The sequence below is a fragment of the Hypanus sabinus genome, chromosome 1, assembly GCF_030144855.1.
Source record: "Hypanus sabinus isolate sHypSab1 chromosome 1, sHypSab1.hap1, whole genome shotgun sequence".
NCBI lineage: Eukaryota > Metazoa > Chordata > Chondrichthyes > Myliobatiformes > Dasyatidae > Hypanus > Hypanus sabinus.
The window spans coordinates 144,189,573-144,201,574 of NC_082706.1; the positions used below are offsets into that span (position 1 = coordinate 144,189,573).

A 12,002-nucleotide genomic window follows, 5' to 3' on the forward strand; every position below is an offset into this window, starting at 1 on the left:
CCCCTCCAGTTTAATACTCTCCCTGTCTAATTGGTTGGTTGTTGCTTGACTGCAGGTTTGTGATTGTGGATGATTGGCTCATTGAGTGGCAGGATTCAGGCTCTGAGTCAGCAACAGGTAAACTGCATTCCATTCCTTATAGGGAAGAGTGCCAGCTCAGGTGAAGCAGACAGTCGGTTACTGAAAATTGGTCTGAAAGACATGATATTTCTGCCTCTTAAGGGAAGCAATAGTCCTTTGTTCCCACTCTGCACTCAGAGTGGCTGCAGATCCCAACACAAGAAGTTTGGAATTGAATTCAGTAAATTTGGAAGTCTGACTAAATGGCCAAGAAAACTTCAGTTGGTTCAATCTCAGGAATGAAAAAAAGCTAGTCCTTCTGGGTCAACATTCGACTCCAGTCTTTGCCACATCCCTTACAGCACAAAGTATAGTTATTAGCTTAAAAATTAGCTTTATTTAACCAATGTACAGCAAAACATACAGTGAAATATGTTGTTTGCGTAAACAACCAACACAGTCCGAAGAGGTGCTGGGGGTAACCCGAAGGTGTCATCATGATTCCAATGCCTAACATGTCCACAGTTTATTAACCCATACACCTTTGGAATGTAGAAGGAAACTGGAGCGCTTGCAGGAAACACACACAGTCACGTAGAGAGAATGTTCAAACTCCTTACAGACAATGGCAGAAGGAAATGAACCCCGACTGCTAGCACTAGAAAATGTTATGTAATAGTGCCGCCCTAATTCTCCTCGGTCCTGATGCAGGGTTTTGACCAAAAATGTCAACTGTCCCTCTGTCTCCTCGAATGCTGCCTGCCTGACTGGTGAGTTCCTCCAGTGGGTTGTTTTTTTGTTCCAGATTTCAGCATTATGCTTTCAGTTTTACTGTAATCCTGCCTACATCCCAAGGGAAATTTTATAAAACACTCTTTTTATTTGGGAGTAATCTTCCTTGAAAGCCCAGCATTCACTAAATGGAGAGGGGCACTGAATCCCATTAATCCAGGACTAATGAGTTACTTTGTTTATAATAGGAAGAAAAGAAGAGCAACAAAGTATTTCCATTGCTACAGTAACTTTTTAAATTTTTAGGCAGTGTCTCAGGATTTAGGATGACTTACTACCAGTTGGTTCAGTGAGTCTTGAGGTTGGGAGACCAAAGGGATCTCCAAGCACTTCCACAGATCCAGTGGGTTGGTATTTTATCAGGTGGTGAGTTCTTCCTAATGAAAGGCACAAAGTTCTCTGTGTTATCATAAACACTCGTTCACTTTGGGTGATCGTGGGCCAGGTAGACCCACGAGTCAGTGAGGATATTGCATTTCTTCACAAAAGCTTTAGGCATATACTTGAATCTTTTTCTCTGTCCACCCTGCTATGCAATCTCTTTGCATAGCATAGCTCAGAAGTATAGTCTGGTCTGATGCAAACATGGCTTGTTCAATATATCCTCAATAAAGGAGTTTGGAAAAAGAGTCTTTGACCTGAAACATTAACTCTGTTTCTCTTTCCATGGATGCTCATGGAGTGTTTCCTGGATTTTTGAGTTGTTATTTCAGTTTCTCATCATCTGGAGGTTTTTGATTTCCACAAAATAAAGATGAGGCAAAACAATAAGAATTATATGAAGAAAAATGTTCTAAAGCAATGAATTGATATACAGTGGAATATATTGATGAGGAAGTAGTAGAAGTTGATCCAAGTGTGGTATTTAAAGGAGAACTGTATAAGTATCTGAAAGGAAAAAGGTGGAAAGTAGAACTGGCAAGATTACCCTTATTTAGATCTATTGTAGTAGAGACTTGACAGGAAACTCTGCTGTAACTATTCTATGATTGCCTGAAAACCACTTACCTTGAACTGATATTAGTTTTCAGATGAATAGCAGGCAAAAAGAACAGGAAGACACCACCCACTTTGTTTCACAAATGGTCATGATTTTTTTAAGTCTCGTGGTTAATCTGGCAAAAAGTGGTGCAGCTAAGAACACAAAAAAAGGGGTGGGATTAAGTCATTTGGCCCATTGATCCTGCTCTACCATTCAATACGACTATGACTGTTTTACCAATGTCATTGTGTTTATTTCAGTTTGCTGTGTAAATTATGTATAATTCATGTTAATTTAAGTTATATTAATTTATGATTGTCATGTACAATGCTGCCACTATATAAAAGCTACTTTACAAGGCCTGGGTATGTGTGTCCAGGTTCCTTAAGACTGCCAAAGCCAGAAGAAGTAGTGGGGATAGGCCCCCACTTCCTCTTAAATGCTCCCAATGGTATGTGTCTCAAAAAGCTTCTGACAATCAAGTCCAGCTCCTGGCCTTCAATGTGTGGCTTAGCTACCTGGCCTAGCAAAACTGTATCTACTGACAGAAGGGGCAAAGTTTGGTTACTGGCTTCAGGCAGATGGGGCTCAACAGCCGTGTTTGGGGGTTCATCTAGAAGGAAAATTCTGATCTCAAACCTCTTCTGCCTTGTGGCTATGCCCAGTCGTGGGGAAGGCTTCAGGGGTAAATCCGTAGGGAAAATTCCAAAGCTGGAGTCCCTAAGGCAGTCCTATGTTGAGTTCAATACTGACTGGCAACTCATGTGATGCAACTGGTGCAAACTGTATCTGTCTCTGCTGTTCCTTTGGATTCATCAGCTGTGTGAAGAGGGAGAGCCTGTTGTATGGGCAACAGCTTGCTCTCCATATCATACTACCCTGGCTTGCATATCACATAGACAGCTAGTACGAAATATCTGGGATCAACCCCGACTTACAGATGGCTTAATGTGTGTCCATGACAATATATTTGAAAGCAAAACACCAATTTCCAGCATTATCCCCATATGTCTTAATTCCTTTAATGCCCAGGAACGTTTCTCTCTTTTGAATGAAACTGGTGGGTGAGCTTTCACAGCCCTCCAGATTAGAGATTTCCAAACGTTCACTACTTTCTGCCTGAAGGAACATCTCAATTCAGTTCTAAATGGCTCTCTCCTTCTGTTGAGATCCACTGTGTCATACTCATAACTCTTAGACAGAAGACTGGATTTAGCTTTTACTCTTCAATCCTGCACTGAGCAATTTGCAAAATATTTTATTCTCAAGTCTGTGCAATGACAGGGGAGAGTACAACACAGTGAGTATTTCCTTAAACTTCAGGAAGAATATTTTTGCTTTCTGCCACAACTAAAGTCCCCCAAGTGGGATCATTCTAGTAAAATTCTCCCCAAGAACCTTCTGCAAGGCCAGATATTCTCCTTGAATCATGGGACTAGAACCGAACCTTTAACCTAGCTTAAGTCTTTCTTGCAAAATTGTGGTGTGATCTACTTTCTTGATCTGCTGCTCTCCTGGTGAAAGCACTTCCTCAGTGTTGCTGGGGAGGGAGTTCCATGATTTAGATTAGCAGTGAAGAAGGAATGGGGATATATCTCCAATTTGTGATGCTGCAGGGATTGAAGGGAAACTTTCAGTTGGTTGTGTTCCTCTGGGCACAAGAAGGGTGGGCTTGGGGATGCTGTTGGACAAATAACTGAAGCCTGCACTGACTGCAGCCAAGGAGCATCAATGGTGGGAGAGGAAGGTTTAGGGGTGTGACCTGTGGTACGTCCTAAAGGATGAGCCATGAGTCTCCCACTACAATCCAGGAGCCAGGGTCAAGTGGCAATTCAAGGACATCTTCAAGAGGCACTTGAAAAAGGCAGCTTCCATCACTAAGGACCCTCACCATCCAGGACATGCCCTCTTGTCATTACTACTATAGGGGAGGAAATACAGGAACCTGAAGACTCATTCTCAGTGATTCAGGAACAGCTCCTCCCCCTCTGCCATCATGATCCAAGTTTTGCTGAATTCTCAGTGCAAGATTGTAGAGAAAGAGCTAAATCCACAGTCTTCTAAGAATTATGAGTATGACACAGTGGATCTCAACAGAAGGGGCTAGCCAATTAGGACTGAACTTAGATGTTCCTTCAGGCAGCAAGTGGTGAACATTTGGAATTCTCTATTCTGAATGAACCTCATTTTGTTTTTGCTATATTTATTAATTTTGAAATTTTATGCCTTTGCACTCTTGCCACAAAATAACAAATTTCATGTCAATAAACCTGATTATGATTCAGATTGCCAGAAACATTTGCCAGGTCAGGTATCATCTATGGAAACACAAACAAAGCCAACATCCGTGGCCATGGAACCTTTCCAATCTGATTACCCTTCAATGCCCACCTTGAAATCCTGCTCCTCCTTTCAGGATTTCCATTACAAATAAAAAGAGAAAATCTGCAGATCTCTTTCACCATTTAGATGCAGTATGATGTATGCTTTTAATGAGGTTTTTCTGTTCTTTTCTATTCAGAATACTGACTGACCAGCTAATAGTTAACGTTTTTGTTTCGGATTCCCAGTACCAGCAGCTATTTTACCTCAGGTTCTCTCTTCGCAAGGTGGCGACCCCCTTCCCACAATGCTACGCTTCCGAGCTTACGTGCTCTCTGCAGAAGGCGGGATAATCACCGGGTGAGTCGCTGATTGATTGACAACTCGTCAGGAGCGGTGGAGGGCGAGGCAGGCGGCAGTAATTGGACATAAGGCGAGTTGACACTGGTGATTGGACATAAACTGTATGGGTCGGCGCCGGATTTTCGGGTAGTTCAACGGGCGGAGTCAACGCTGTGACAGATGGGCGGAACAGCCTCTGCGTAATTGGTGAGGGATCGGGGTCAATGGTTTTGATGGACGGATCTGCCTCGACGCCGGGGATTGGCTTGGGGGCGGGCTCACGGTGGTGATAGACAGTTGGAGGGTGGGGTCAGCACCGGTGCTGAGAGGGGCGGTCTTCGCTGACGGATGGGCGGGGTAATTTCAGAGATAATCACCGGCGTGGGCGGTGATGGATGGGTTTGAGGCCTGACAATGTTTGTGTGAGAAACAGCGACGCGCAGGTTGACGATAGTGGCATGGAGAACGGGGCAACAGTGAGTGGAAGGCGGAGAATGGGGGCTAGGATTCAGTCTGGCCACCCCAGCCAAAACTGTCTCCACCTTGTACCCTAATTAGAGCTAGGGTAGGCCTCATCGGCCTGGAGAGAGGCAACCTAGACGCTCCAGGGGTAGGGTAAGGTGGGTGAAGTTAGGAAAGGATAGGTTAGGTTCGGTTGAGGTGGGGGTAAGGCAGAGGACAGGGTTCGGGTTGGGATAGGAGTTAGGCAGTTGAGGGTATGAGTTGGGTTGGGATGGGGGTTGAGGGTCAGGTTTGGGGTGAGGTTGAGGTAATGGGCTGGGGTGAGAGTAGGGATGGATTGGGGGTAGGACTGGAAGTGTCAGGGTTGGAAGGACTGGTGGGTAAAATTGATTTTGGGGGTGATGGGACTGCCAGTGGGGTGGGAGGTCAGTCAGTTTGGCTGAAATCAGTGGGTAGAAAAGGGATGACATGGAAATGAGGGGGAGAGTGGTGGTAGTGGGGTGGTATGGATGACTGGATCAGGTGGAGGTGATGGGAGGAGAAATGTTATGGCTAGATCTTGGCTGTTCTTTGAGCAACTTCCCATCAACCCCACCCCTTCTTTGCCTCGTCCTGCCTGTCCTCTTTTCTGCCCTGCACATCCGCCCCCCCCACCACTGCTAGGGTCTCCATTGGCTTTGGCCAAAAGTGTAATTCCCTTACACCCTTACCCAGCTCTGTAGCCAGTTGGGGTGCTGGGAACAGAAGGCAGTGCGGTACACAAGACATTTTTGTAATAATGTGGGTTGTGTTTCAGCAAACCATCAATGACCTATTCCTTACTCTGTACGAAATGGGCTTTGAGGAGAGACAGGTGCAGGCTGCTCTCCAGGCTGGAATCCTCAATGTTCAGGACGCTGCTGAGTGGTGAGTGAGTCTGTTCTGAAACCCAGAGAAAATGCTTGCAGTTATAAGCCCTCATCCTTGAATTAAAATGTCCCAAAACACTGTCCAGATTCTCTCAAAAATGACATAAGTGTACAACAGGAGATGGTGACCAGAAGGGTACAGAAAATTTATGTCCAGTCTCTTTGGACTTTCTCGTCCCTATTTCTTGTCCCTTTTGATTCCCACATTTGTGTAAAAATATTAACTAACATTTTTCAGCTTCAGAATCCTGCTGTTGCTGCTAGCAAGTGATCCATCCAAATGCTCCTGATGTTCTTCAAAGAAGTTGTCTCAGTGCCTGTCAAAAATTCTTTCCTTACCTAATAAAACAATTAGCCCTAATCTACTCACCTTTCTGGGCTTCTGCACTTCAAAGTACTTGGGTTTCAGAGATCTCTGACAAGAGAGAAAGAGGGATGTGTATCGAAATTATTTACCAGTGTTTCCTCTTCATCTCTCAGTTCTTGCAGCAGTATTGTGCATTGACCCAGCCAAGTTCCTGGGTCAAAAATACTTTATTTATATATATATAAAACTGTGGAGTTTTTGATACTTCTATAATTATTGAACAATATTCCCATGTTGGAAACGCTCAATAGGTCAGACAGCATCTGTAGAATGAGAAACAGTTCAGCTTAAAGGAGATTCTGACATGTGGTTTTTGACCCGAAACATGAACTTTTTTTTCCACAGAATTTGCTTGACCTGTTGTGTTTCCAGCATCTTTTATTCTCACAATGTTTGATTTAATTTAACAATTCCTTGCAGTAAATCTTGAAATAACTTTTACTGCCTTTTTCCTATCAAACCTGTTCATCTGTAGGTTGCTGCAAGGAGGGGAGTGCACCACACGACAACAGGAGTCAGTGTCCTTAACAGCTGGGGCAGTATCGGCATTTAATCCACCCCTCGTCGGGAGAGCACACAGCAGTGTGGTCAGCCAGAGAGGCAACACTTCCAGCAGTGTAGAACCCCAGCAAGGTAAAGGGATGTCAAGATGCCGAGCCAGCCAATGGAGGGTGGATGGGATGTCCTGATTAATGGGGAGTGTTTTGCAAGGGGAGCTGACTAGAATTTGGAACAACTGTGGTTTAAGCATGTAGTAGTAAACTGATGGTTAGTGTCAGTACTTGGGAAAGACTAGTAATGAGTACAACAGATAATCCGCTGGAAAAATGTAGCAGGTCTAGCAGTGTCTGTGGAGGAGAAAGGAGTTAAGTTACTAGTGTTGGAACTGGGAGGGCAGCTGTTAACAGCACTGGGATGGGGTTTACTAAAGTCAACAGAGGGAGATGAACCAGCTTTATAATGTCAAAAGTGTCATAATCCCAGTTGAGTCCTCAATGTCTGTGTAGCCACTGATCTCTTACCTGATTACAATTCCACAACAAACCGTTTGTAGCAAATAATGCAACATCTACCTAGTGTTTGTGTAGTTATATTGAGGAGAGGAGGAATCCACATTCACTCCTGATCACAAATCAAGTGGTCCCAAATCAAGATTAAGCCATGCAGCTTGTCAGCTGCCCCAATAGTGATCCCGAACTGAAAATCAAGCTGTCAATGATTTTGTTCTCTGCCAGTGTGAGGAGTAGCAACAATATAGTCCAAAGGCTCTCAGCACAGAAGCCCAAGCCTGTGCATCCACAAATCTTTCTAGATGGCAGAACAAGTTGAAAACACAGTTAAAGCATAAGGGATTCTGAGTTTTGTAAAGGTGTAGAGTACAAAAGCGGGGAAGTTAAGCTGAACCTTAGAACATAGCACAGGAACAGCCCTTTTGACCCACAATGCCTGTGCTGACCACGATGGCAAATTAAACCAAATCTTCAGTGCAATGAGTCCTGAGTTTGATTTACTATTGCCGGGTACAAACTGAAAGCTGCCTAAGTGCTTGCTCCTATTTGGCAGTGTCAGTATGTCATCTTGGCACTTTTGTCTCTGACTGTGGATGCAAATCACATTCACGGAATTGGTAACTTGCACCAGCTCTGAGGGAGTGCCACACTGTCGGAGGGGACAGGACTGAGAGAACAACAGGCTTTCCAAGGGACAGCACAGAGGGAGCATTATACTGCTAGAGGGGAGGACAGTACTAAGGTAGCACTGCTGTTGGTGCACCACTGGGGATTGCTGCATAGTTCAAAATGCTAACTTTCAGGTGACATGCTAAGTTGATGCCCTGTTAATTTTATGTCCATCGGGGGAAGATCTTGTGGTCCAATATTTACTTATTCAACCAGTATCATTGAAACAGATTGTATAGACAGCTCATAAGAGATTCTGCAGATGCTGGAAATAGTGAACAACACACACAAAATGCTGGAGAAAATCAAGTCAGGCAGCATCTATGGAGGATCATGATGAAGGGTCTCAGCCCAAACATTGACTGTTTATTCCCTTCCATAGAAGCTGCCTCATTTGCTGAGTTCCTTCAGCATTTTGTGTGTCGGATGGGTAGTTGTTAGTTTTTATCCACTGATTTCCATGCTTCCTAAATTATAATCATGTCTCCACTTCAGAATGTGGTTTGGTTATCATTGACATCTGTTGTGAAAGTTTTTGTCCTGTAGCAACTCTACCATGTTATTCCTGTTTTGCAGTATTTATTTTTGTAACCTATAGTAATAACTTTAAAGCACTTTGAAAAATCCTAAAAGTCTGAATGCTGCTGGAGATGTTGAAATGTTTTTCTTCAAGTACCTGGTGTTGTACTTTTTTGGGTGATTATCTCCTTTTGTCCTTTATAAGGTATGCAGCATAAGATTTTGCTCAAAACTCCTTGCCATAAGCAGTCAGTTGCTTCCTTGAATGCTCTCTGGAGCCACTCAGAATAGTGCAGCTTGTCAATCACTTAAATGCCCAAGCAGGATCTGAGGAATTATCACAACTGTTCATTCCTTGTGACCACAGGAATGAGAGGGGACTGTTCTGCTTCAAGATACAAAAAACTGCAGATGTTGGAATCTGGCACAAGCATACTCAGCAGGTTCAGCAGCATCTGTGGAAGGAAATGACACTTGCCATTTTTGGTCAAGACCCTTCATTTGGACTGAGAGTTAGAGAGGAGACAACCTTTTTCTACTATCTCCCCTATATCTTTCAGTCCTGAAACATCAATTGTTCATTCTCCTTCTTATTCACTGCCTGGCCCACTGAGTTCCTCTAGTAGTTAGTTGCTCATTTCAACTTTGAGCTTATTTCCCTGGTACAGCTTGGCGGGGGCAATCTATCTCAGTCTGAACTTCCCATTTCCACAAGTTTTTTAACCTTGCCCTCTGAGGTCAGATCTCCAGGTTTAAGTTTTCAAATGATGTGTAGTCTTTTTTTGATGGAGTAAGAATTCCTGCCTGGAATTTTGTGTGAAGAATCACTTACTGACCTTTGAATAACTTAATTGTTCTCACTGAGGAAAATGATTTTCAATTCTTTTAATTATTTCGTATTGCCATTGATACTTTTTGCCAGTGGAATTACTGTATTTCCCATTTACACACTCAGAATTTTGAAGTCTTTTTTGTCCATGCCTGCCACATGGCCTTCCTTTTCTACCTTCCCTTCTCTGATAGTACTTGATTGTTTTTGTTTGCTTCTTTGGTGTATCCGTTTCTTCCTCAGCATTGTCCCTCTCCAGGAGAAACCATAATTTGAAGGAGTTCGAGGAGCAGCAGAGGGAGCGTGATGCTCGACAAATCAAAGCTGAGAGGCAAAAGAAGCAGAAGGTAAATAGTAATGATGCAGAGCTCCCTCTGCCCTACCTCTCTCCTTGGTGGTGGCTAAGGTACAGTTCCTTAATTCCTTTACCTCAGTGCCCCTTGCCACATGTCAGCTTAGTATCTGGGCCCCAGTGCTATGCCTGGTCTGTTCATTTCTGGATGTGTGGAGTCTGATCGATTTCAGCAGGACGTCGCCAGCAAGATGCAGACGAAAGACTGACTGCAGTTGAAGCTCCTTCTGGGAGGCCTTCCCCAAGACTCCTCAGCCTGAAAGCTGAGACTTCGATTCCAAGTCTGTGTTACTTGCAATGGGGGCATTTTTACGGGCTTAGGGAGTTCAAGGTCTGTTTTCCAACACCCATCTAGGTGGCCTGCCTTTGTGATAGACCCAAGATATTGCACATGTGGGATTACCATTCAAGAACCTGTTACTTATTTCCCAGCACTTTCCCCAACTCCATCACTTCATCCCTGGCCTTTACCGTCAAGGCATCCAGGGACACAACAAGAACACCTATTAAGGGATGCAAGTATATTGGCTTTTCCTTCATCAGCACTGCCTCTGACTGCTTTAGCCCTTCATCTGATGTCAGTACAGGAACCCATTCACCTCAGACCTTGTATAGATTGAAGTGGTGGTCCACCTGCTGCTCCTGAAGCCAGTGATGCACCCCAATGTTTTAAGTCTGGTTTCAACTCACTGACCTTTGTTGAAGAGGCACAGATGAACAAATGAAGCAGTAAAATCAAGGTTTGGGTTTGACTGAACTTGGCCTATGTCATGGCTAACAAGGCGTTTGAGCAAAATGGTAGCCACGTTAAAGTATTTAGCAGGCATTGTCTCCTTTAAGAAAGGAACAGCAAGAAATGTAAATCTCTAGGGACCAAGACAGAGTTGCCCTCTAAGAAATGCGGGGAACTTTCTGCAGCTGAAAATTGAGCCATTTCATTTGAGTTTATAATATATTTTTTAATATGGAAAATTTGTGCATAGCTGACATCATAATGAAATTTCTGTTTGCCTAAATGGAATGGGAGCTACCTATGTAAACAGATCAAACTCCATTGCACTCTACAATGAATAGTGGTTCTGCATTGCCATAACTGGACTGCTCTGATTTGCAGCCAGGAGATAATGAGTGGGATATGGATGGAAAACGAGTTTGGATGTCTTTGAAGTGTCCTGGTGGGACTGCTAGGTCATGGTAGGGACATGCGTAAGCTATGGCTCAACAAGTAACACCCTCTCCTCTGAATCAGAAAGTTGTGCCTTCAAGTTCAATTCCAGAAGAAAAGCTAGGCAGGCACTGCTGAGGGTGTTTGGAATCCGGACTGGAAATGTTCTTCAAGGTCAGGACAGATTTTTAGTTTTTTTAAAAGTAACACTTAAATAACATTTTCCCCCAATGTAGAAAAGTTGTCTCCCACCCTATCATTCCACTTCACTTGCAAAGGTCTGTGCTGTGACTGGGATCTCAGATCTAGACATGCAAATGGCTTCTAAATGTTTCTTGATTGCCTCTAAGCATAATGAATAAGCCAATAGCTGATTTATAATTTGGGGCAGTGGGTGAAGGGCTTTGTTGGGGTTTATGCTTAGTTTTCCATTGGTTTTGGGGATAGTGATTTACTTCCTTGATAAGCAGTCATTTGTTTGTTTTATCATTGTAGGATCATGAATTGGCATTGAAGAGAATAGCCGATGATCGTGAAAATCTGAAAGCAAAATTGCTGCCAACCTGCCAGCCTGATCCTCCTCCACAGAGCCAGAGGTTCGGGGACAAACTTCAAACAGCAGCGGGCAAACATTGCATCCTTGTGGTGAGTCGTGCCAAGCCAGGGTTCAGAATCAGAATCGGGTTAAATATCACTGGCAAATGTGAGATTTGTTTTGCAGCAGCAGCAGTACGTTACAATACTGAGAAACAAAAATACTGAGGTAATATGAGTTCATTATCTGTTCAGAAATATGATGGTGCAGGGAAGAAGCTGCTCAAAAAATGTGTTTGTCAAAATGTTGATGGAGAAGATCCTGAGAGGCAGGATTTATGAACATTCAGAGAGGCATAATATGATTAGGAATAGTCAGCATTGCTTTGTGAAAGGCAGGTTGTGCCTTACGAGCCTGATTGAAATTTTTGAGGATGTGACTAAACACATTGATGAAGGTAGAGCAATAGATGTAGTGTATATGGATTTCAGCAAGGCATTTGATGAGGTACCCCATGCAAGGCTTAGGGGACCTTGCTTTGTGGATCCAGAACTGGCTTACCCACAGAAGGCAGAGTGGTTGTAGACAGGTCATATTCTGCATGGAGGTCAATCACCAGTGGGGTGCCTCTGGGATCTGTTCTAGGATCCTTTCTCTTCATGATTTTTATTAATGACCTGGATGAGGA

At 43.6% G+C, this 12,002-nt stretch overlaps 1 protein-coding gene and 1 long non-coding RNA gene across 8 annotated transcripts in view; one reads left to right on the forward strand and one right to left on the reverse strand.

The window, feature by feature from the left end:
* The first annotated feature begins 641 nt into the window (after positions 1-641).
* Positions 642-12,002, forward strand: part of si:ch73-173p19.1 (uncharacterized) — a 40,207-nt gene continuing 28,846 nt past the window's right edge. Inside the window, exons 1-6 of one of the 6 annotated variants that reach the window (XM_059977842.1) lie at positions 642-830; positions 4,405-4,516; positions 5,757-5,866; positions 6,711-6,868; positions 9,506-9,609; positions 11,275-11,424. In XM_059977842.1, coding sequence (XP_059833825.1) covers positions 766-830; positions 4,405-4,516; positions 5,757-5,866; positions 6,711-6,868; positions 9,506-9,609; positions 11,275-11,424 — 699 coding nt within the window. In that variant the 5' untranslated portion in view covers positions 642-765. Of the gene's footprint in view, positions 831-4,404; positions 4,517-4,568; positions 4,706-4,831; positions 4,975-5,756; positions 5,867-6,710; positions 6,869-9,505; positions 9,610-11,274; positions 11,425-12,002 lie in introns of those variants that run through there. The other 5 variants (XM_059977848.1, XM_059977887.1, XM_059977877.1 and 2 more) reach the window with 5 other exon arrangements.
* Positions 856-4,542, reverse strand: LOC132398544 (uncharacterized). 2 transcript variants are annotated; one of them, XR_009513686.1, is made up of 3 exons: positions 4,423-4,542; positions 1,861-1,986; positions 856-1,229 (listed from the first exon to the last, which is right to left on the reverse strand). It is a non-coding gene; the product is annotated as an uncharacterized LOC132398544 (long non-coding RNA). The 2 variants fall into 2 exon arrangements; XR_009513684.1 differs by having other exon boundaries at positions 856-1,740.